Source organism: Takifugu flavidus, chromosome 4 (genome assembly GCF_003711565.1).
Source record: "Takifugu flavidus isolate HTHZ2018 chromosome 4, ASM371156v2, whole genome shotgun sequence".
Classification (NCBI taxonomy): domain Eukaryota; kingdom Metazoa; phylum Chordata; class Actinopteri; order Tetraodontiformes; family Tetraodontidae; genus Takifugu; species Takifugu flavidus.
The window spans coordinates 17279668-17304123 of record NC_079523.1 but is presented as its reverse complement, the minus strand read 5'-3'; the positions used below and the strand labels follow the sequence as shown (position 1 = coordinate 17304123).

Here is a 24456-nt window from a genome sequence, read left to right as displayed (position 1 = left end):
CATCCATCCATCCATCCATCCTCTACCGCTTATCCGGGATCAGGTCGTGGGGGCAGCAGCCTAAGAAGAGAAGCCCAGACTTCCCTCTCCCCAGCTACCTCTTCCAGCTCATCCGGGGGGATCCCCAGGTGTTCCCGGGCCAGTCGAGAGACATAGTCTCTCCAAGGTGTCCTGGGTCTTCCCGGGGGTCTCCTACCGGAGGGACATGCCCTGAACACCTCACCAGAGAGGCGTCCAGGTGGCATCCTAACTAGATGCCCAAGCCACCTCATCTGGCTCCTCTCAACGCGGAGGAGCAGCGGCTCTACTCCGAGCTCCTCCCGGATGGCAGAGCTTCTCACCCTATCTCTAAGGGAGAGCCCAGCCACCCTACGGAGGAAGCTCATTTCGGCCGCTTGTACCCGTGATTTTGTTCTTTCGGTCATTACCCAAAGCTCATGACCATAGGTGAGGGTAAGAACGAAGATCGACCGGTAAATTGAGAGCTTCGCCTTTCGGCTCAGCTCTCTCTTCACCACACACGACTCTTCACCGGTGCAGAGTCTGCATTACTTTGGCCCCTCCTGCAGGTGGTGATCCCACGGGAAGGGGGTCCCATGTTGCCTCTTCGGGCTGTGCCTGGCCGGACTCCATGGGCAGAGGTCCGGCCACCAGGCGCTCGTCAACGTGCCCCACCCCCAGGCCTGGCTCCAGGAGGGGGCCCCGGTGACCCGCATCCGGGCAAGGGAAACTTGGCACCAATGTTGTTTTTCATCATGAGGGGGTCCTGGGCTACACTTTGTCTGATCCCTCACCTAGGACCTGTTTGCCATGGGTGGCCCTACCAGGAGCATATAGCCCCAGACAACAGAGCTCCTAGGATCATTGGGATACTCAAACCCCTCCACCACGATAAGGCAGTAGCCCAGGGAGAGGGAAGCAAAATCCAGTGTTTGGTAAATACAGGGGATGGAGGTGCTGACAAAAACAGGGTCTGAAAATATGAAACATCAGCACTTATTGTTTATGCTTCTCACATTTGTACCTGCCAGTTTCATTGAGGCCAACACGTATAAAAATATCAAAATCAACATTATCAAAAATTCCCACGTTAGTGTAACAGCTATTGGTACTTTTGTAGAAAATGAGAGGTTAAATTGTCATACCACCAGCTCAGGTGGACCAGTGTCTGTAATGTAACCTGTAAGAAATCTAGACTGGTAAACCTTATTTATCTCATTTGACTGTGTAGCTGGATGCTATTCCCTATCTGCACATTTGCATGACATGATTTTTCATTTCCTGTGAGTTTTCTCCAGACATGAAGGCACTAACCTGCAGCGATAGGGGGGACGAGTGTTACATCACCATGAGCAATGAATAAATTATTGATTTATCCAGTTTTGATATGATTCTGATTGAAACAAGCGATTCTAATTCGCAAGTGAAAGCTAGCAGAGCTAATAAGTCAGTCAAATTTAATAAAAGCTCATTTAATATAAGGAAACATTCTTTATTTAATGGACTTTTTAGGACTGGGACACAAGTGTTCAGGACTTTCATCTCATAACGTGAGGCAGTAGAATAGAAGATGTGTATTGAACTTTGTTGGCAATGGATCCGAACAAAAAAAAACACTCTAGAGATTGTAACGAGGATTTTTTTGCTGACTGGACATGGCTCTCACGAGACACTCTGGCCGAGGACAGCGGGAAAACACAGACACAAGACACACAAGCTAATGGGGAACAGGTGGGAACAATTACAGCCGGGCAGGAAATCCCAGACACACCACAATAAAACAGGAAATGGGTGGCCTAACAGATTCGCTGTGGCTCTTCAGGTCATGTTGTGTTTGTTGTGTGTGTTGTGCTGGCACGCTGAGCATTTACGACCCTCCAAAATGGATGATTCCAGAAAAACTACAGAGACCTGAAGAATGTAACATTCGTTCAAGATAGGGTCTCTTGTGCAAACATCCAATATTCAAATAGGAAACAGCTCAGTGATTAACTCCGAATTGTTAAGGTCTGCTAATGGAAAATACTCAGCAGTAATATCTGGCAGTCAAACCACATCCTCAACAAATCACAAACACACTGCAGACGCACAGAACCCCGAGGACTCGATGAGAGAAGCCGTCGGCTCATCACGATAGGGAAAAAAGCCAAAGTCCATCAGCCTCGCTTGTCATTATTTTCATGAATGTGCTTCAAAAGTTACAAGATTTAACGCGTCCTTTTTGGGAAAACTCACAATGGACACATAAAAACTGCACATGGGATCATTCCTGGAGGAATGCTGCAGTGAAAACTTTAGTTTTCCTGTCTGATAAAGCAGCGTTCAGGTGCTGAGACATGAAACAACACTGCCCCCGTGTTGCTGAGACATGGTAATTTAGCAAAAACGCTCAAATCACAGGAATTTGTGAGGGATTTATCCAGCTTTTAAAGCATTCTTTGGTATTTCAAGATCATCTGCAGTTCAGGCTTCAGCAGACAGACGTTTGTCAGCTAAATGATGGTTTTATGGGCAGAAGATGATTAATAATAATAGAGGAGATTGATAAGCTTTAGCAGTAATGGGATGAATGGAGTGTTTGCCAAAGTACTGGTCTATAAAAACTTGTACACACTTTCATTACTGGTTGATTTCCAATATTTGCTGCACCAAATTCCGGACGCTGACCCTGACCTTTACCTGACCTCCAACGATCCTTTGATGTTGTCAGGACCAACAAAAATGTCCTCACTTCCCCTTAATTTTACCGCACTGTGCAAGTGAAATGTGTTACTGCCTTTGTAGTATGTATGAGAACACACACACACACACACACACACACTATAGTTCTGGAACACAGAACAAGGAAACAAATACGTGTGTGGGTGTGTGTGTATGTGAGAGAGAGAGAGAGAGAGAGAAGAGAGATATTTGGAGGTATGATGCTGGTATTATTTGTTTTGGTAGCCATGGAGACCCGAGCCAGAGCCTGTTCTAATAAACCGAACCCTCAATGGCCGCTGATGTCGTCAATATTTGCCGTTCACTTGATGTCACAATACAGTTAATCTTGTATTGCAACACACACCCCATCATTCATGCACCGTTAATGTAAACTTTGGGATTTTTGGAATAAAACAAAACCCAATCTATCAAATAAATTCAAAAGAAATCTAAGAAACGTTCTCATCTGCAGCTCAGAAGTGCTGAAACAACTGATGCGATCTGATCACACTTTCATTTCCTCCGTTCTCCCTGCACACACGATCCACACGCCCACAACACACACATCTACGTGTTTCTACATGTTTGCTTTTTATTGATCGGTTGCAGTCAGAAATCGCTCGCTAGCACCCTTGAGAGCGACCCACAATCTGCCTCGGAGTTACCAGCTCCTGCCTCTGACCAGGTACACACGTGTTTCTTACCTGAACATTGGATAAAAACTCGGCCTTCCCGTCGATTGATGGTTGGGGGATGTTATAGTAGAACAGTTCCTGGTCCACGTCCAGGCCCTGAAGTCAGGGTGCCACGTAGCTTCTGCTGAAACACTCGCACTGACCTTTTCCCTCAGGACGGAGGGGGGGTCCTATGGGATTTAAAAACCTTGCCTTGTTTTTTGGGCTCATTTCCCTCATCTGTGCAGGCTGGGCGTGGCAGGCAGGTTCCTCCGACCCCTCCAGGTGACTCCACCTGCTGCTCGGCAGCTCATCAGGAGCAGCTGTATTTACCTCCGGCTCGTCCTCCCTCCCGCCGCCCGTTTGTCGCGTAAACACCGAATGGTAATTGTGTACCGGCGCCTGTGCTCGTTCTTATTGCCCTAGCCCTTGGGCAACACCTGCAAGTTTGGTCTGCATTGTGGCCGGCGGAGACAAAGGACTTTCAGCGTCCTGTCGGGCTTCTGCCGTAACATTTAACCCTTCAGAACTCCTATTCTGGTCCGAGTGGAGTCGACCTGGAGCACCTCAGTCAAGGCCTGGGTCTCCATGGAGATGGACCAGAAGGTCCCAGCAGCATAGAGTCAAGCCAATTGTGACTTTACATTGGCCTGCACACCCTGGCGTGGTATCTTGTTATAAGGTTCTACCAAAGCCAGCTGGACCTTTGAAAGGAGGTCAACACTAAACGACTCTGCGTGAGGGTAATTTTACATGTCTCCTCTTCCTCCCCCGATCAGACATCATGAACGTATAGATGAAGGTGATGAGACCAGTGATGCTGTCTGGTGTAGACGAAAGAAAAGGACAGGAGGCGGAGCTGGAGTTGAAGGTGTTGAGGTTCTCTTTGGGAGTAATAGGATGAAGAACGAGTAAAAACATCTGTGGAAGGATGCTGAGGATGGAACTGCCCGGTAGGGGGCTGAAAAGGAGGCCAAAGCCTGGATATATGGATGAGGTGGGTAGTCGCAAGAGAAGAGGCTGCAGAGGATGCACGTTGGCTTATCACAGGTGACTGAATGCCTACATACCTTACAATTAACAAGTCAACGACAGAAATCCTGATGTTCAGCCCATCACATCCCAATTATCACATCACCTTTGCACCGTTCTTCTCCATAGCTGTAGTGGTCATACGTGTAAATGGATCCTATGTTGGCTCAGCAGTCTCTAATGGTATGTGCGTTCTCCATTCCAGTTTTCAATTCCACTCCATTACTCCATGTATTTATTTATTTATGAATAAAAATCTATACGTTTATAAACTCTAAGCACTATTTTTAACCTTTCTCAGTCCAGCAGATAAGCAAGCAGTGCTAAGATCTCAACGCCTGTTTTACTGCAGTTGGTTGAAGTCTTCTAGTGTCAGGATAAAAATAACTTGGGGAATTCTGTTGTTAAGGAGATCTGACAGGAGAAAGAACAACCGTTAAAAAAGAAACCTGTTGACAGGAAATAAGGGGGAACAGACAGGGAGCAACACATCTGTGTAATGTTCTGCACAGACAATAAGAGTGTCCATTGTATCGGTGATTTCATGTATTTATAAATGATTTTTTTTATTTTAATGTGACTTTAAACATTGATAGACACAGATACAAGGATTATATATGTATATAAAATAGTATTTAGATGTTAATCTAGAGAGAGGAGGGCTAGAGTAGGATCCAGATCTAGAATAGCTGTGAGGTTAGTCTATATTAGTAGAGGCGTCCGAATTGTTGTTCAGCAGCTGGTTGTCAAGGGGACCAAAAAGAGAAAAAAAGTTTTCCTCTCCTGCATCTTTGCTTCCTTTGTTCTTCCGCGGCTTTAGTTACTGGGCCAGTTGGTGGGAGGAAGTGGGTGTCGTGTAACTAGGCAACACCCTCAGTGGATGGCAGATGATATGCAGCTATATTCAAGCCTCTCTTTCTTCAGAAGTGGTAGACGTGGTGGTGGTGGTGGGGTAGCTGCTGAACAAAGCCGGCCTTATTGAGGCTTCTGCTCCTTTTCATGGGAAGACAAATAGTTCAGCTCAAACTACTGAGACTTAAACTTGCAGCAGCAAAGTGTAAGTCTGGGGTAGAGGGTCAGAGGGTCCCACAGTTGCCCACAGTAAAAGGAACATACTAAAGCTTTGTGTCCTCTCTCCATTCCTCTGTATTCTGAGGACTAGTCCAGGTTCTTTTTTACCTTCTTGTACGATAGTGAATTTCAGGAAAGATGAGCTCAGATATTTAGTGAGATGTGTGGAGTAAAACAACATTCCTAGCTACAAGCTACAGTATACCATGCTGAAAACGGAAATCAAAGAAGCTATAAAAAACTGTTTACACGAGTAGCCAGTTTGATTTCCTTTATAATGGATGAACTTCAAATACGACCAAAGCAACGGACATAATGTGGAGTTTACAATAGAGGCTTTACTACACCATCAAGCGTCCAACTTTGAAGCTTTCACGTACATTTTCCCCCTCCGATCTGCTCGTGTTCACGTGAATTCTACCCCTGCTGAGCTCCACCGTCAGCTTTGTTTTGGCTTTTGGTAGAGTTGAGTTCTTTCACCTATAAATGTCCTGAAAGCCCGTTTAGAAATGACAAGAAAACAAACTAAAACCTCTTGAGCATTACTACTAAAACACATAAACGATACCACACCTGGACGGACAAATGAATCTGCCTCAAAGAGTTGAGTCATTGTGTTAACATCAGTATTGGAACATTACCCTGGAACATTACCTTAATGTCATTAAGATGTGACATTAAAATTAGTCAGTAACAGTTTATACCACAGACTACTGGCACCTGGTCAAAATATCAGGGAAGCTTTTACGATCAACTCAGAATAAGAAAAATATAAAACACGGGCCTGTCACAGTCCCGAATCATCTATCTTCTGTATCTCTATCGCTGTAGTCTCAGGTTGAATGTTATTTAACGTTTATTCAAATCGGTTCGCTCGCTGAGACACAGGGTCTAGTCTTCTTGAGAGAAAGCTGCTCCGGACACCTGCGCTAGAGCTCAGCAGGGTGTACCGAAACCCACTGGAGGACCGCCTGCGCAGAGTGTTGGTTCTTTGGGCAAAATGCTCTTGAATTCCTCTTTGCTGGAGGGAGATAAAGAGGTTGGGGACGGCGATGCGGAGGTCACAGCGGTCGAGGTGGTGAGAGACGGAGAGGAGTCGCCATCGGGGACGCACTCGTCACAGCAGCAGCAGCAACAGTCCACGAAGGCCTGTCCGAGGGAGCGACACAGGAAGAGCATCAACAAGGGCGTCGCGGCGCACCGGAAGAAAAGCAGGAACTGTCCGATCAGTCCCAGAGCCGGCAGAGCCGGTGTCAGGAGGTCAGCCCTCACGTACTGAGAGACGTACGTCACGACGATGCTGCAGATGCTCTCAGGCGTGTTGCACGCGACGTGCAAAGCAGTGAGAGCCATGACGGTGGAGCGAAGCCGACGCTCTCTCGGCGGCTGCTTTTTCTTTGGGGCGGACGCAGATGAGGACGTGGAGGAGGATCTGCTGTTCACCTTTCTGCCGCTGTCCTTTGGCGGCTGCTGCTGGGCTAGTATGTGCCTCGTCAACAGGTCGCAGGCCAGACTGAAGAGCAGAGGCAAACAGATGTAGCATCCAAAGAACCACCACATGCGGGCCTCGTGGTATGTCAGCACCAGAGAGTAGATACCGTCTGAGAGCTCCACAGATGGCTCACGGACACAAATTTCCACCTTTATCTTTTCTGGCTGAGTCCTTAAGGTGGCAATGAGGGTGCCCCCGAGCTGGTTCTGCTGCATGTATGAGGGGACTGTTGGCAGGCTGACGGTCTCCTGGAGGAGCTTCCAGAGCAGCAGTTCAGGGGCGGCCAGCAGCATGGAGCCCACCCAGATGATGGACAGCTTGGAGATGATGGACTGGCAGGGCTCCACCCTTGGCTTCTGTAGCGCTCTGGGAGCCATGGCGGCATTGAAGCGATCGATACTGAGGGCACAGAGGCTGAAGGTGGTGACGCCAAGAGAGCTAACCTGCAAAGACATGAAGAAACTAATCTTCAGGGGTGGTACCGCTATGATGGTCAGAGCAGAAGAGAGAGGAAATAAACCTTTTTCTCAGACTTTTAGAGATTCATTCTTGTTTATACTTTATTTCCCGCCCTCCACGTGCTCACCTCCAGATACGGCACGAGCCGACAGGACAGGTCTCCCAGCAACCTCCTGACTGAGAGCTCGTGGAACACGACCACCGGCAGGCAGAAGAAGACCACCAAGAAGTCCCAGAGGGCGAGTCCGGCGATGATGCCGTTCCAGGTGGTCTTCAGGTAGATGTTGTGCCACACGATGCACATGAGCGCGAGGTTACCGACGATCCCCGCCGTAAAGAGCAGGAACGCGAGCAGCATGACCGCGTAGGCCCAGTAGGAGCCGTCGGTGACCGGGTACAGCGGGTTGAAGAGCCCGGACCTGGGCTCCGAGGTCCTGTTGTCCGGCCGGGCTGGTGCGTGTCCCTCGGTCCGCGGTGAGCTTTGGTAACCGAGCAGGTCATCGCGGTTCCGCCGGTGTTCGTCGTTCTCCGAAGAGCTCCCGCTTTTGGTTCCTCGGACGAATCGTTTCAGGACTTTTGTGCGTTCATCTCCCGGGGAGAGAGAGCCCTTTGTCTCCGCCGGCAGCGTCCCAGCATCCTCGGCCAGCTCAACTTCAGGCTCCGCCACAAACTCCTGGCTGGTGTGGACGAGACGGAGCTCGGAGACGATCAAGAGGAGCAACAAAGACGGACTCATTGTGCCTGTTGGGCAGACTGTGGAGGTCCAGCGGTCAGATCAGGGATCAGCTTCGGCCCCGGGTCCCTGTGGTCCTCATCAGTCCTCTATGTGAGAATGGCTCCGGATGGTCTCTGGTCCAGAGGGTCCTGCGTGTCCCCCATGTGAATGCGCACGTAATGGTCCGAAAACGCTTTATAAATAGAGTTAATCAGTAAATCATGAAATGGGGAAGAAGCGAGTACTTTTTATTATTTAGGATATTACAATTTACTAGATTTTATCCATACAAGTTTAGGAATAAAAATATATGATAACAATAGCAGGAACACTTTATAATCATATGTCGTTATCACATAACTACTTTGTGAGGGTAATACTTAAAGGGGCCACATTCTAATTACTTTTGTATCCGTAGAGTACTTGTTGTAGTCCATTATGTGCCAATTAGTGCACTTTGATGAGGAAATGTCGCATAATTACGCAGCATTGGATTTGTCACGTTTTCCACATCTCATCGGTGAAATTTTATGGTATATAATGTAGATTTTACACATTTCACACATCGTTGGTTCATGTTTTTAATAGTTTTAATAAAGTTATGTGGAGTTTTTTTTTTTAAAATCGTCTTCTTGAGACACTTTCGGTGCTGATTACCGTAAAGCCGCAGTAAACCGCGCACTGAAAAAGCAAGAGCAAGTGATATTTACTTTTACTGTCCTCACATGTACATTCAGGGGTTAAAATAAGACAAATCCCACATATTTAAAACGCTTTAACATCTAGTTGAGGGAACGGGTGAACCGATATCACCAAAATCAAACCAATGCTGGCAACAAATATATTGAATTACACCAAAAATAGAAACACATTTCATTTATTTACAGTGAAATTGGTGGTTTCACAACGACAATGCAGCTGCGACATATTTACTGAAAGTGATTACATCATTGACAGAAGTCCAGTTCCTGACTCCAGAACTTCTGCGCACAGGAAACTTTAAATAACCGACTTCCCCGTCATCAGCTCTTCTTTGAGAGTCTCAACTTCCTCTTGGCCTCCTTGTGTTTCTTGCGATATTCCTGTGGATGTCAGCAAAGAAAGCATCACCAATTAAATTTCAACGCCACACAAGGGCTGCCTCCCTAATCAGGAAGGAATTCTCCCATCAGGGAATTCATCCGTTCACATAATCAAAATATTACCCAGTTTAATTAAAAGTTTGCTGTGAAATGTTCAATATTTTCGCACACAAAGCCAATAAAGGTAACTTTTCCGATGACAAAAGTGCTCTTGGCCACGGTGGAAGTGAAACCAGTCCCTACCATTCGGAGTGCGCTCCTCCTCTCCTCCCACTGCTCCTTCTGCTCCTCCAGGTGGGACGAACAGCAGAACATTCTGGGACCTTCTGCTTGGCGAAAGAAGGGTTTGAGCACAACGTTATGACCTGATCCGAGTCCACAGGGAGCTGGAGGGATGTTTTTTTTAACCTGTCAGTCTGCTGTCATCCTGGACGAAGAAGAACATCTCTCCCTGCGCCGCCGCCGTTTTCCTGCAAACATCACAGGCAAAACGATGAAATCAAGGCTAACAAGGCAGCGCTAACGGCGTCTCCCCTCAGGCTGGACGACATTAGCGACTGGAGAATTGTGATAAAACATGGAAGCCTCCCTGTGCGAATAGTCTAAATTCAAAGACACAAGTCTGTCGTGGTCACGCCTGGACTTCCTGCTGAGATTTTCTTACTCTTTGCTTTGCTCCACAGTGCTGATTTGCTCTCCATCATCTTTGGGCACCTCCTCCTCCTCCTCCTCCTCGGAGCTGCTCTCATCGAGTTGCGGGTCATGTTGCCACGGTTGCCGTGTTGCCTTCAGTGCACAGATGCTCTCTATTTTGTACTCTACCAGCAGGGAGACAAATCAATGTAATATGAAGCCAACGGCGGCGTGTAAAGCAGCAAATCTCTCCCGAGGCAGGCGATCGTCGGACCCACCCCCCACCGGGCCTCCCGTTTCTGCATCGTCTCCGAAGAAGGAGAACTGAAATCCAGTGGATTCCTCTGGTGCCACACTGGGATCGGCCGGATGGAGGGACTCCGGAAGCTTTTCCTCCTCCGCCTCCACCTTCTGGTCCCAGTTCATCTTCTCCTCTTCCTCAGGGGTGCCATCTTTCTTCTGACCAAACACAGCCTTCAGGTCACAGGACACGTCGTAGTAAATCTCCTTCGAAACCTCCGGAAGCTTCTCGGCCTCCTCTCTCTTTTTCCTCCGTGCCGACTTGCTGAGGGGAGAAAAGATCAGGTGATTACGGACGATTCTTGCTGACGGATGAAGAGCTTTCCCTTCGACAAAGCGCCACTTTTATCAGGACTTTTGTCTGAAAATTAGAATTCATTTCGACGCATTTTAACTTTGTTTATCAAGATTAACCCACAGCAACTCTGTAATCTGATTAAAAACCTCCTGGTAGTGGAGTAGTGGACAACTTTTGTGACTATTAACAGACAGAATTGATAGTTTTGGGCTTTTATCGGGGTAAAATAGGTGGAATATTTGTGTCGTTGCCCCAGCAGCCTGCTAGTTTGTGTGCGTGCACCTGTCCTTGTTTGCAGTGGTCCTGGTCTCCAGCGTGGCGTGTTCCTCCCTGGTGGGGTCGTAGTGCAGAGCTGAAACGTCCCTACAGACACACGTGTTTTGTTCGGTTAACGCAACTCTGAAACCACATGAACGAGCACACATCCGCGCACGTGCGGACCCACCTGAATGTCTTGGCTTTGCCAGTTGTGCTGGTGCAGCTTTGCTGGCTGCTGCCCAGGACACTCTGGAGGATGGACAGATTCTTCTTCTTCTCCTCCTCGAGAGTCTCGTCCCCCGCCGTCGTGGCCCCATTTTTCTCTGGATCACAGGTAACCGCTTGATCATTTTAGGTAAAACCAGAAGCAGGGGGAGGTCATACCTCCGTAACTGGTGTGCTGAGGTGTCGGCACACATGTAGCGCACACTTTTGTTTAAGTCGCTCAACACAGAATGACGTAAAAGCCTTTATGAGAGTTTATGGGAGTCCGCTGTTTTGGGTGATGGAGAGCTCCCCCTGTTGTTCCTGTACAGGTACTGCAAACAAGTCATTAAGGGGGAAGCACACACACACACACACCCACACCAAAAAAACCTGCTAGACAAAAAAACCTAGAGTGTCAACAATTTTGTGATGAGGACCAGATCTGAGAGCAAAAAAGAGCCTGAGGGCCAACAGTTATTTCAAATAAAACATCCGTCTAGAATACTAAGTAAGCAGGCAGAAGAGGACACCGCACACCAACGGTGGAAGAGCAAAATCCTCACTGACTATTTTGTGAAAACTTAAAAAAAAAAAAAACCCCAAAACATAAAAGTATTTTTGGACCATATTAGGAGATTATCAGTTGTAGGTGTTACTGTTAGTTTTCCTGTCTCAGTTTGCAAATAGGAGCATTTACATTTGTTGATCTGAGACTGAAACCTAAAAAGCTCAACTTTTTCTGAGGAAGATGACTGCATGTGTGTCTCCTCACATTATATTACATAAACCAGCCAACAACAATATAATGAGAAGTTTTTTTTCTATTCTCCACCTTTCCTGGAAGCGGCAGTCTTTATTATCACCTCACAGTATATTAATAATTAGGAGAAAACCTGCATAAAAAGGTGACATGAGGGTGGTTGTTCCCTAAATGGGAGCTTTCCGAGTTCCCAGCCACTTGAACGCATCACCGAACTGTCTGAACAGCTCATCTTCATGCGTGTTGAAGATGCTGCCACCATGTGGTAAACGGAGGAACTACATGTTGAATTTGGAAGGTTTATTGACACCGTTTGCGCTGACAGAACATAAATAAGTCATTTTAGGGCTTTAAGGTGTGGGCCAGACCATAATTGGCATTGGACATGTATGTTTACTCTGGGTTTGGAGTTTTAGATGCAGTATATTCTCTTTATTTGATTGACTGTGGTCACATTTGTGTTCGTTAAAATTTTCGGCCAAAGAGTCAATTTGGTAAATGAAATAATGAACAACGCTTTCACCAAAGTATCAGCATAAGCCGCCCCACCTTTCTCCTCTTCTTTGTCCTCGTCATCCTCCAGGAATCGAGAGTCCATCCGAAAACGTTCATCCGTCCTGAAGCGGGACTGCAGCTCCATCAGCTGAAGAACAAACAAGCGACATCAGCGGACACCCGTCCAACGTTTCACGCCACGCGTCTTAGCGGTAGCGAGCCGTTGACATCCCATCTAAAACACCTGCTACAATATAACCAAATATGAGGAACATTTGCAAAGACAAAGAGAATAAACTTGGTTTTCTTACCTTGTGTCCAGCTTCGCCTTCAAACTGAGGCCGGATGTTAAACCTGGTGTCATCGTCACTGTCCTCGTCCTCCATGCCTTCAAACAACTGAGGAGCCGATGGCTTCACCTGATCACACACACACACACACACACACACACAGTTTTACAGCAGGAGGAAGCATCATGGATCCTCTCTGCGACTCAGAAACACTGACGTTGTTATGTCCCGTGGCTGGTGTCTCGTCCTCAGACTGGCTGTCCTCTAACAGCGTCTTCTTTGATGCCGCTGAATTTTTCCCATGATCCTCCTCGTCAGAGTCAAAGATGATGTGTTTTCCTGCTCCTGGTGCTGAAGAGTCCTAATGACGAAGAATGTCTGTTATGATCGGGCTAATTCTCTTTGCTCCGTCTATAATCAGGGTGGAAACAGATGTGCCTTATTCTTCATATTTAAGTGGCCAGCAGCTCTTACGAGGATTATTTTGTGAGACTCGTGAAGAAGCACCTTACACAGAAGACAGTGTTGGAGAAATAAGGCGGGAGTAGGATTTGGTTTACTGTTATAGTAAAATAAAGTCAGAAATCAGGAAGAAAAAAGAAACATGGGAACATTTTCTTCCTTTTGTGGCTCACCAACTTGGCCAGAGCGCTCTGGATGACCTTCTTGTGTTCTTCAGTAACTTTCTGTCTCTGCTGGATGGCTGCGAGCCTCCTCATGTTGTCCTTCCTCTGTTGCTCCTCATCCTCCTTGAACATTTGGACAGGAGCCCGATTTCCCTCCCCATCCCGTTCCTCCCCCTCCTCTTCACTGTCGTCCTCTTCATCGTCCTCCTCCTCTTCACTGTCGTCCTCATCATCCTCCTCCTCCTCTTCACTGTCCTCTTCATGCTCCTCCTCCTCCTCTTCATCCTCCTCCTCCTCCTCTTCATCCTCCTCCTCCTCACTCGATGAGGCCTTGCTATGATGGGCAGGAGGTGCTACTTTCTCTGGTGTAAGAACAATATTGTCTTCATTTTTGTCTGGAAGTGGTTTTAAGGCTCCTGAAGCATCATCTTCCTCGTCTTCCTCACTGCTCTCTGCATTCTTCTCCGTTTCTCCGTTCCTCTGCACGCCGACAGTCTCACCCATTGTCCTCTGGTCCAGCTTTTGGATTTTATTCCCTTCCTCTCTGCCTCCCTCCTCCTCTCTCAGAGCTCTTGTTCCCCGAAAGGGCGGCAGCGTCATTTCCGTGCATGTTTTCTTCGTCATCCTTTTTTCCTTTAGCTCGTCCCTCCTAAAGTCCTCCAGGATTGAAGCGAGGATCTGCTCAGGCGTGGTGCCCTTCTTTGGAACACGTCGCTCCACCTGGAGGGGTGACTCTTCCTCCGATGGGGGGCTGAGGCTGCCTGGAGCTGCGGCCTCAGAGGGCTGCTGCGACTCTTCAGTGAGCTTCTGAAGGTCGGCCAGAGAGATCTTCATGAGGGGGACATTAGAAAACATGGCTTCATAATCAGAATCCGAGCTGGAGGAAGACGATTCCTCATCTTCGTCGTCTATTTCAGAGAGAGGATTCACAACAGGAAGCACAAATGTGGGATTAGTCAGCAATTCACTTAGAAACACTTTGAATTTGAAGCTGAGCATCAGTAGTGGCGTAAAAATCGAAATCCTTCAGAACTCTACAGTGGCCGAGCGAGCCGGCGAGACCGGGCCGACGGGGTCACACACAACAGACCTCGACTACACAAATAAGGACTCACAAAAGTTGGAAATGACACCCGACTCTTGAAACGTTACCGTTCTCCAGGAGACAGGAGCGAGCAGATTTCACCACGTGGTCCAGTCCCACTACTTCAAAGTCATCTTCGTCCTCCACAGGGTCGGCCACGTCTGCCGTCGGCGGGTTCGGTCTGTGGTTCAACGATTGTTTATGTCAGGAGAGGCGACTAAAATCACAGTTCCTCATGATCACGAAATTCTCAGCCCATAGTGAGATGAGAAATGTTTCTTTAAAAACCTCGCCTGGAAACCTGGAATCACTAATCTCTTTCTTTGCTTCACCTCGTTTTTGCCCGACCCCGATCGTTGACTTTGACATCGTCTGTGCAGCTTCTCTTTGGTGCCTGGAAGGGGGGGAACTCGCCACGTCTCTTTCTACTGATGTCACTGTCGCCTCCCTGGAGCTCCCAGGTGAGACCAGTGACGGGCGTGGCCGGCTCCAGGCCCGACTGGTCCAGCCTGCGGATGTTGTGGCTGTATTTGGATGGGTCGTACTTCATGGGGCGAACTTTGATGCCTTTCTGCTGGCTGAGCTGCAGAATGGGGAGGACGCGTCCGAATTTACTGACCACCCAGTTCTGCAGAAGGAGAATGTGAGAGAACAGTGAAGGCCTCCGTCCTCACACGAGGCTTAAAAACAAACAAACAACAGGGTCGCTACGTTCGCTAAAATCTTTTTAAGAGAATCTAAATGACGGAGGAGTGAACTCAGACAACAGATCCTGGAGCGTTCCACAGGCTACAGTTCTTATAGTGGATGATACCTCGTGCCCTGGTACTTCGGTTCCTGGCACTGCAGCTCTCATGGTGAAGTTCTCCACGCCGGCTCCTCTCAGGGACTCCAGCATCTTCTGTCTCTCGTCTTCAGCAGATGAACGTTTAGGATCCAGTTCTGCTGCAGCCTGTCGCTCTTCAGCCAATCTGACATGTAGAAAAAGAAATATTCACGGGTCAGAATGTACTGAAGTCAGATCCCCCCCCTCCCTGGAGCCTGAGAAGCACATAAAGATGACTGCACCTCTGTAGAAAGCTCTCCTTTGCTATTTCTATGCGCAGAGTTCCTCCTTTCCATTTAGACTTGTTCAACACTGAAAAACCTACAGCAGCAACACACAGAACTCTTACAGATCATTTAACGCCAAAGGTGACGTTTTTATTTTTACTATTGCTGTGTGCGGCTCAGCATCCATAATGTAGCTTTAAACCATCACAGTATGATCTGGTTTATGCAGACAACACTGAATTAGGCATCCTTACATCTCTTTAGGTTGGCATCTGAGATGTTGATGTTAACGTAGCCAAAGGTTTTGTAGGGAACACCTGCAGAAAAACAGTGAAACGATGAATATCTGTAAAAGAGGAGCGTCAGAGAACCTGAAACTAACTGTAATTAGGCTCAAAAGGCTTGAAACTCAAAACCAGATCTGAGCCATGATGGTCATTTAATGGATTTTACAAAGCTTACGCTTAATTCAGCATTTAGTGATACCAACACCAACATACTATGATGTTATTGAATTCCCAACCTTCTGTGTCCCTTCGAATTCGCAGCTCCACATCTTCCACATCTCCGAACTTTCCAAATCGATCTTTCAGATCCTTCTGCGTGACAGTGTGGCTTAACCCCCCCACGTACAGTCGCTGCATCACTCCACAACCAGCAAGATTCTGTCCCTGAACAAACGATTGATGACATCAGTCTTAAAACACCCAGCCACTTCTTTTCACATCATGCAGTTGCAGTCAGGCGTACATGGCAGCATTCATGACTACGAGGGGCTAAAAAGCAAGAAGCTTTGGGAATCCTGTTGTTGTTGCGACACTTTACAGGACAACAAAAATAATACCCGCAGAGTCCTTGTTCGTAAGAGTCAGCCCAGAGCACTAATAACACGTAGTACTGTTAGTGCAAATGTATATTTTGATAACTCCCCCAGTACTGCTAAAGACTAGCATGGTCATGATAATATATATAACATATCAACTGTTGCCTTGACGTTGAGATTTACACTCAGACAGTCCAGAGAGAGTTCGATACATATGGATTTATTAAAGTCCTGATTGAGGCTGCATTAGTTCCAACCGGCACTATGGATGTTAAATTAAATTACGAGTGGTAAGGCCATTCATGATCCTGCTGTCATTGCAAAAACTGACAGGGAAAAATATGTAAAGCAACAGGACCATTCGATGTTTTAATGTTTTTAATGTGTTCAGCCACAGTACAGACACTTTCATTAATTATTCACATACGGAGCTGCACATCATGACGTCAAAGCAGGCGAAACTATCAACTAATGTACAGAAAACATACCAATACGAAGTTAGAGATTTGATTTCTGGCAAGAAAGACAACTACCTACCTCACGTGTTCCTATGAGGTGTCACTTTTTAATCTGTCCGGGGTTGCATTCCGGCCGACTTTTCTTTCCGCAGTTGTTTCCACGCACGCGAAACGTTCCTCGAGTCATTCCTCAAACTTTAATTAATCGACAAAATTTAAAATAACCCATACCATAATACATTGATTAGATTTGAAATATATTCTTATATTTTGTGTTAAGTTATGATGGTTGAAAAAGATCAACCTTAAAGATTCTGTATAGGCTTTCACAGTTATTCTATTGGACATTATAATATATTTACCAACCAGAGCTCAGTGTCACCTTGAGAATCTTTAAACATTTTCTATACAATATTTATGGTAAATATTTATACCCAAAAAGAGGCACAGTCCCGAGCACGACACAAACTTTACACCGCACACCCCCGCAAAACATGAGAAGTGGTTCAGTCCGCAGCCCGCGATTTTCCAAAAGGGCGTCGTAAACATTCGAACTACAGCGAGTAAGTGACGCCAATTTACTGATTATTTATAAATGTGCTCCATTAAAACAACCAGAACATTTCTCTGTTGACTACTGTAAACTCATTGTCGATTGCGTGTTTTAGCAGTTTTCGCCGTCAGAGACTTTCGTAAAGTTAGCAAGTAGGATTATTAAAACAAGTTTCTGCAGTATTAAAACAAGATAACACTATCTGGCGGTGAAACCTTGTCACACCTGGGTATTATTCTTTAGAGACAGGACGGGAAGGTTTATTTTGTGAGTAGGCAAAGTTAGAAATGTTGGGAAAATGTTGATCTATTGGAATTCATTTTCACCAGGATCTACTCATTTGTACTTGTGTCCTAAAGCTGCGGATAAAATCTCAACTCTGTCACTGGCTTCTTGTCATCAGTTGCTCATAACATTCAGAGTAGACTTAAGGATAAATCTTCACAAGTTTGTTGCGAATTTTGACTGCATCTTGGTGTTCTATGCTTATTTTTGCATTTGCTTAACCAAACAGATGATGAATGAGGAGAAGATGGAGGATGTGAGGATGCTGGAGGCTCAAATCCAGCACCTCCAGACTGAAGTTTCAGCATTGCAGGACCAGCTGCAGGACCAACAAAAGAACATGGCGTTCAACCTCGGAGATCAAATGCAGACAGCCATGTCAGTTTTACTATTCCTTTCAGTCTTTTAGACTTCACTTAAATTGGTCCTACTCCTAATTCTTGCACAAACGCCGGTTTTAACCCTTTACAGATTACTTCTAGAAGCAGACGAAGAGGAGAAGGAAGAGTTTGTTTTGAAACTAAAGGAGGAGGTAGAAGAGCTGAGAAAGACTCTTAGATGGCAGGCTGAAATCAATGGCATCAGCATGAAAAGCTGCAAGATCAAGACTCTCCAAAGCAGTAAGATCCCACATGTCTCTGTTCTTTGTAGATCGACTGGCTAATGTCTGCCTCAGCAAGGTCACAAGTACATTACTCATTTAAAATAAACATTATATTACAATTGTTTACCCCAATCTCACCAAATCCTAACATGTCTTTGTGTGCTAGGTGGCAGTAAACAGGTCCAACATCTGTTTATAGCAGGCCATTGTGGCGACATGGACTTTCAGATGGAGTTCTGGCTCTCTGAGATCAAGGTAGAGTCACTTCCAAGTGCATTGGATGACAGGATCTCTGCATCACTATACTCCTGGCGAGAAGAACCCAACCGATTAACCTTAGTTGGTCCCTTGTGTTAGTTCTTGAAAAGGAATATTTCCGATTTACTCATGAAAACCCAGCAGCAGGCTAGCATAGTTCCATACTAGGTGTCAGTCTAGTCATCTGCCACATACCGTTGGCCAAGGATGTCAGAGGACGCTTGGCCAAAACACAACCAGTGCACTAGCTAAGAAAGCTACCATCTTGCAGAACAGACTGCAGCCGCTGTCGCCAGCAGAGAGCAACAGAGGTCCACATTCAGTGGTTGTCTCCCAAGTCCACTCAGATTTGGTTGCAACAGCTGTCCAACAGGCTGATCTGCTCAAGTATCAGAGTAAACTGCTTTAGAGGTAGCAGATCATTTGTTGTATGGCTTTTGTTATAACTGATGTTGTCCGTCAGAAGAACGCACATCTGCCCCACTGCTGCTCCCTGCAGGTAGCACGCTATTCCAACGTTTCTCAGGAGCGTCCAGGAGAAAGGGGTTAACGAGTTTTCCCTCCTTAAGACATGAAAAGTTTCATCTCAAGGCTGTGACGTTAAAGCGGCAACAAGGAGGAAGGAAATGCAGATGAAAAACCTGACCAGTGAAAACATTAAAATAGGAATGAGGCTGGGAAGAGAGCTCCTTATCTCCCTTGTAATCTGTTTGAGCTTCAGTGTTTGAACAGTTCTGTCTTGGGTTTCCTCTGACAGCTGCTCATGAGTGGCCCGTCACAAAGTATCTCAGCTACACTGGTCGCTAGTCCGGCATAAGTTGACATCTTGGTGATGTGAAGAAAGATATCAGAGCCTTAGAGGTCTCCAGGATGTTTTAATGTTCCTTAAAAGTCTGTCTTTTGCAGGAGGCTCAGGGGTCAAAGAGGATGATCAGTAACCTGAATGTTGTGATGGATGCCTTCAACCTGCGCAGCTTTAGCAGCCTCCTGTCTGGGTAAGAACAACTACTAACATTCAGCTGGCCTGGATCACATTGGGCCTCAACTGGGCTCAGCTGTCTTGCAGACAAGTTCATAAATTATCCTTGAGATCTGGTGCTGATTAAAGCCTCAGCGTTTCTTACATCACCGCTGGGCCCCAGCTGATGTTTAAAAAAAGTCATCTTTCTCCATCCGACGCCAACTGAAATTCGAATAGATCTGAAAATAATAGAATTTCATGGCCACACTTTGCTGTATCTGCATCTGTGCCGCGTCTGTGCCGCGTCTGTGCCGTCGTCACATCTTATGCAGCAGAGGGTTCTTGCCAATGGCTGGTTTAGGGATGGAGAACAACGACCTCAGTCAGGAATAAAACCAACTTGAATTTTCCAACATTACCGTAAGATCAAGTTGTCCAGCTGGAAACTTTCTGGAGAAGCCGAAGCTTCAGATAAAATTCAGATTGAGTCAATAAAACTGACTTTACATATCTGTGATAGCCTCGTTGTCAGCCAAGGACTGTTAAAATTAGGACCGCAAAAATCAGAACTGGAAGAATAATTTGTGTTTACAACCCAGAATGGAATCTAGTAAAAAAACAAACATCTGTGGATTGATTAAAGTGGCCATCAGATTAGCATGAGTTGGTGCTTTGGGAGTGATCTGTTGACACTGTGGAGCAAAGACCAGTTAGATTTGTTGATTTAACTTTATTGGAGGGCGACGTCGTTATCGCTCGCTCTGAGGCGTGAACGCGGCTGTCGCTCCTTCCTGGCTACGTTTTAACGCCGGCTCATTTGCGTGACCCATCGTAAAAAAAACTAAAGTTCTGTTTGTAGCTCTGCTAGATGATGTTTACGAACTTTCCTTGTCAAGACGCTTCAAAATATCTGGAACAAATTTGACTCGTTGAGTTTAAGTCCAGAAGATCAGGATTTGAACAAACAAAAGAGAATTTCAGGAAAACCTTTAATAGAATTTGCTATTATTACAAATAGATGTTAATGGATTCCATATGTGCTGCATGTTTGTATAATAAAAAGCTTGATGGAATAACGTGGGTCTAATTAACGGAGTGAGATTTCAACATTCAGTGGTCAGTGATTCATCCAAAAATATTCATCCCAGAAGCGAGGCGCACTTTTAAAGACCAACTGACCAACTCACCTTGTTTTCTCAAAGAATTAAGTCACATCTTTGTCAGTGTTCTGCAGTTGGATTAAAATAGATTATCACTTTAAAATAAATCAGAACAGAACAGTAACTGGCTCATCATCCGTGTGTAAAATGAGCATAAACGAGAGCCGCATGTCATGTTCTACCTAGAGCATCAGAACAGGACCCAAACATAAAAACGTTAGCATCGTTAGCATCTCACCTGGTTCTGATTGAGTTTAACGTTAGCTTAGTCAATGTTGTCATGTAAATATAACTATTAACGACTATCAGACGCGTCTGAATGCAGGAGCGAAACCGCATTTGGTCGGTCCAGAGTTATCAAACCAGAATCAGTCCGACATTTTTGGTCGAGCTCCATCTCGGAGAGCATGTTTCCATCCGCGAGACATCTGGAAAAAGTCGACAGGCTGCTCTCGAGCCGCGGGTCTCTGGGAAATCCCTCCGCAGATTGCGATGTCCCCGAAAATAAAGATTGATCCACGCAGACAGAGCCAGAACTCAACAATTCACTAATTAGTTTTGAATCTCCTGATGTGTGTGTGAAGAGGCGCTTCTGGTGACACAACTCCTGTGGTCGTTGTGCGATTGCTCGCTATTCTAAAGGAACATGTTTCAAACCTCACTGCAATGCTGATCAATAAACGTTACCCTTTAACAATCAACCGATTCCACTTTCATTTCAGAATGGAAGAGGACTGGAATCTTCTTCTCTTCTTCAGGACCCTCAGGACCTTCTCCAACAGATGTGATGAGCGGCGCCAAACCTTCCAGCACTTCCAGGTAGATCCAAACAATTCTCCTCCGCAGCACTGCGTTCATTACCAGGGAACATAAGTCAGCCTAGTCGTTTACATTTGTGTTTGTGACACACATAGTTTTGGGTTAGGGTGAGAGGGGAGCATTTAGCCTCACCATTACACCCCGCTGAGATCCCATCAGTCAACAGTGGAATTGGTTACCTTGAGCACCTTTCTGACCAGGTGCACCGGTTTGCCTCCTGGGTTCTGAAGTTGCATCAGATGGTTGCAAAATGTTTCCCCTTATTTTACGAGAGCATTTTACGGGAATGTTTTCACCATCATGCAGCAGCCTTAGATCAATAACTCTACTGGGTTGATTGTGGGTTGGGATTTTCTGTGTAGGCTGCACGTCCTCCCCATGGATGGATGGAAGGATGAGTGGGTGGATGGATGGGTGGGTGAGTGAGTGGATGGATGGATGGATTGGTGGGTGGATGGATGGATGGATGGATGATGGATGGATGGGTGGGTGGATGGATGGATGGATGGATGGGTGACTGGATGATGGATGGATGGATTGGTCAGTGGGTGGATGGATGGATGGATGGATGGATGGGTGGGTGGGTGGATGGATGGATGGGTGGGTGGATGGATGGATGGGTGGGTGGGTGGATGATGAATGGGTGGATGGATGGGTGGGTGGATGGATGGGTGGGTGGATGGATGGATGGATGGATGGGTGGATGATGGACGGGTGGATGGATGGATGGGTGGTTGGATGGATGGATGGATGGTGGGTGGGTGGATGGATGGATGGGTGGATGGATGGATGGATGGATGGATGGATGGGTGGATGGATGGATGATGGATGGGTGGGTGGATGGATGGTGGATGGATGGGTGGGTGGATGGATGGATTGGTGGGTGGATGGAGGATGGATGGGTGGATGGATGGGTGGGTGGGTGGATGTCCTTTTAAAAAACTAAACGAAGAAGAGAACCAGTGCAAACTCACTGCTTTTTCTTCCGTACTCTGGACGACGTTATTCAGATTTTACACAAAGGAAATTTGTGTCTGGTTAATTCTTTGGTTTCTGAGGTGTGCTGATCACTTCTAGACCTTTGGAGAGCCTCTTGTTAGATCAGCAGCACCCATGAGAACTTTGCCAACTCTCCCAGGTTCTGCCTGTCAGCAGCCATATGTTCCATGATAAGGCCCGGCTCCAGGGTGACGGTGTGAGATGGCACCATCCTCATTTTTAAAGCAAGGCTTGTCATCGTTGGAGGTGGTCTTGGTGCAGCCAGGTACTGAGGTGGGATCCTGCTGCCTGGGACGGTCCCATATCGTCGCACCTGCCAGCAGTCCTGACCTTAACTCCATCGAGCTCTTGTAAAATGAGCTTCGTCAGGCTCCAACAGGCTGACTGGTGACAAACACTGGTAAAAAATGGGGCGCCGTTCCTCAACAGTCAGTAGTTCTGCATGGCGCGTTAAAAACCAAATTATTTCCCCAGTCTGACCATCACTGGACAACGCAAAGACGTGTACGTACAGTACCTGTTAGTCCCACTGATATGGGTGCTCGCCCTATCCCTAGCGTTAAACTAGACAACGCATGTGCACATGCTCCACAGACCTGGTGTGTGACCCCCCCCGGAACAAAACTATCCAAGAAAGTCAGTGGCAGAAGAAGGGAGGGCACAATAAATACCATGTGCATGACCTATGAGATGAAGAAATCTGTACCATTATCCTTCTTCCTGTTGTTTAAAATGCTGATGCCCAGTTGTTTATTATGGGACAGAATGGGACGTTATTAACCAGCTGAAAAGACGAATATCGCCACCTAGTGTTGGGGAGGTAGAGGACACATTCCTATGACCTATTCGTCCAGTATTTCATGGGCCCTCGTCTCTGCTGCTGATCCCACAAAGGCACGTTCCATACGAAAGTGGCACCATTTGAGGATCATTGTTACAACAAAGAAATAAAAATCTCTCACTTTTTTGTTTTAAGTTTATATTTATGGCCATTTCCATGCATTTACCACACAAGCACAAATGTGCACTCAAACCGAAGGACGGGCTCCAAAAGACGGGAGAATTTCTGCACAACACTTCGAGGAATCCAAAGATTTTGCTTCTTGACCACAGTATTAATCGGCCAGTCAGAGTCAACTACAAAATGGCAGATGAAGGTTTGCTACCTTGTAATTAAATACCGCAGACATTTGTAGGCACGTGTCCAACTACCAAACGCTATGTTTCCACTGGGGACAGATGTTAAATGTCTCTACATATAGACACTGACACAAACTTTCCATTCTGGCAGACGGCCATGTAATACAGTGGATGTTTGTGCTACTAAAGTATGTGACTGGAATTTAAATGACATTTAAATCCTTTGCTATCCCTCAGTAGCTGTCAGTCAGTCAGGTCTATCACTTGGAACCAAGCTCAAGGTTGCTCACTTGGGGTTGATCTGATTTGACGACTGTCGACGTGAGGCGACCACGGCTTCATAGAAGACGGTAGTTTGTTACTCAGTTATTTATTTATGTGCTTGTTTGTTTTTAAAATATCGCCAGATTGATTGTGTCGGGAATAAATGAGCCTCTCCTGCTGGTTCAACGTCTCTCGGCCATTTTAATCTACTTTGGTCCATTTGCTGTACAGCTGCGATCGAATGAAACACGTCGTCCCAACTTTGGTTGAAAAAATGAAGAGAATGGGGGGGGAAAACCAACATAAATTATGAAGTAATCTCCTGCTTCTCTCCTGCTTGACGGCAGAGATGATGCAGCTGGACACCAAATCCGCAGGCATGATGAAGCAGAGCCATGTTAAAGTGAAATACAGCTTTTGTGAAATATCTTATCAATATTGCGTGTTCAGTATGGGTGACGGTAAAGTGGGCTCCCACTTGGAAAAGGGGGATGAGCAGCCCCACTGCTTTGTTTGCTGAAACCTGTCTATTCTTCTTTGGTCTCTACAGAATCCATTAGCAGTTTTCTCTGCGCTGTTCAGATCATGTCCACAGTAATGTGCACATTGCTCTTGCCAGATTTCAAATGACCTGCCATCTGGCTCCTTCCTCATAGTCAGTGGTAGATAAAATAAATAAACCTGCAAGGACATCATGGATCTCACAGGGAGGATTCATTGTAGTTCTTTAAAAGTCCCATGTCTGGGTCAGATCCTGGGTCAGGCGATGTCCATTTTGTCCCTGGACCTTCGGGTTGTCCAGTCTCGAATGGGTTTCTGCTCCTCCTCCATCCTGGATTTTCACTTGCTTCTAGTTTAATGATTTATCGCATCCAAGCCTTTATCAACAGGCAGTTTATC

The 24456-nt window shown here is 46.4% G+C and overlaps 3 protein-coding genes across 4 annotated transcripts in view; 1 reads left to right on the top strand and 2 right to left on the bottom strand.

The window, feature by feature from the left end:
• Nucleotides 1-5736: 5736 nt before the first annotated feature.
• Nucleotides 5737-8578, bottom strand: gpr37l1a (G protein-coupled receptor 37 like 1a). The gene is made up of 2 exons (XM_057030325.1): nt 7559-8578; nt 5737-7415 (listed from the first exon to the last, which is right to left on the bottom strand). The coding sequence occupies exons 1-2, from the start codon at nt 8165-8167 to the stop codon at nt 6417-6419; spliced, it is 1608 nt and encodes a 535-aa protein (XP_056886305.1). The 5' UTR covers nt 8168-8578; the 3' UTR covers nt 5737-6416.
• A 429-nt stretch (nt 8579-9007) lies between these two features.
• nol8 (nucleolar protein 8) lies at nt 9008-16731 on the bottom strand. The gene is made up of 18 exons (XM_057030318.1): nt 16593-16731; nt 15756-15903; nt 15487-15549; nt 15248-15326; nt 14994-15150; nt 14512-14807; nt 14248-14360; nt 13105-14003; nt 12687-12830; nt 12491-12598; nt 12234-12327; nt 10905-11040; nt 10742-10822; nt 10140-10426; nt 9893-10046; nt 9637-9698; nt 9472-9554; nt 9008-9228 (listed from the first exon to the last, which is right to left on the bottom strand). The coding sequence occupies exons 2-18, from the start codon at nt 15874-15876 to the stop codon at nt 9169-9171; spliced, it is 2937 nt and encodes a 978-aa protein (XP_056886298.1). The 5' UTR covers nt 15877-15903; nt 16593-16731; the 3' UTR covers nt 9008-9168.
• Nucleotides 16732-16888: 157 nt separating this feature from the next.
• The window catches only part of cenpp (centromere protein P), a 49894-nt gene continuing 42326 nt past the window's right edge, over nt 16889-24456 (top strand). The window contains exons 1-6 of one of the 2 annotated variants that reach the window (XM_057030330.1): nt 16889-17076; nt 17581-17729; nt 17823-17971; nt 18122-18210; nt 19120-19208; nt 21057-21153. In XM_057030330.1, the coding sequence (XP_056886310.1) occupies nt 17581-17729; nt 17823-17971; nt 18122-18210; nt 19120-19208; nt 21057-21153 (573 nt within the window). In that variant the 5' untranslated portion in view covers nt 16889-17076. The remainder of the gene's footprint in view (nt 17077-17580; nt 17730-17822; nt 17972-18121; nt 18211-19119; nt 19209-21056; nt 21154-24456) is intronic. The other variant, XM_057030329.1, reaches the window with a different exon arrangement.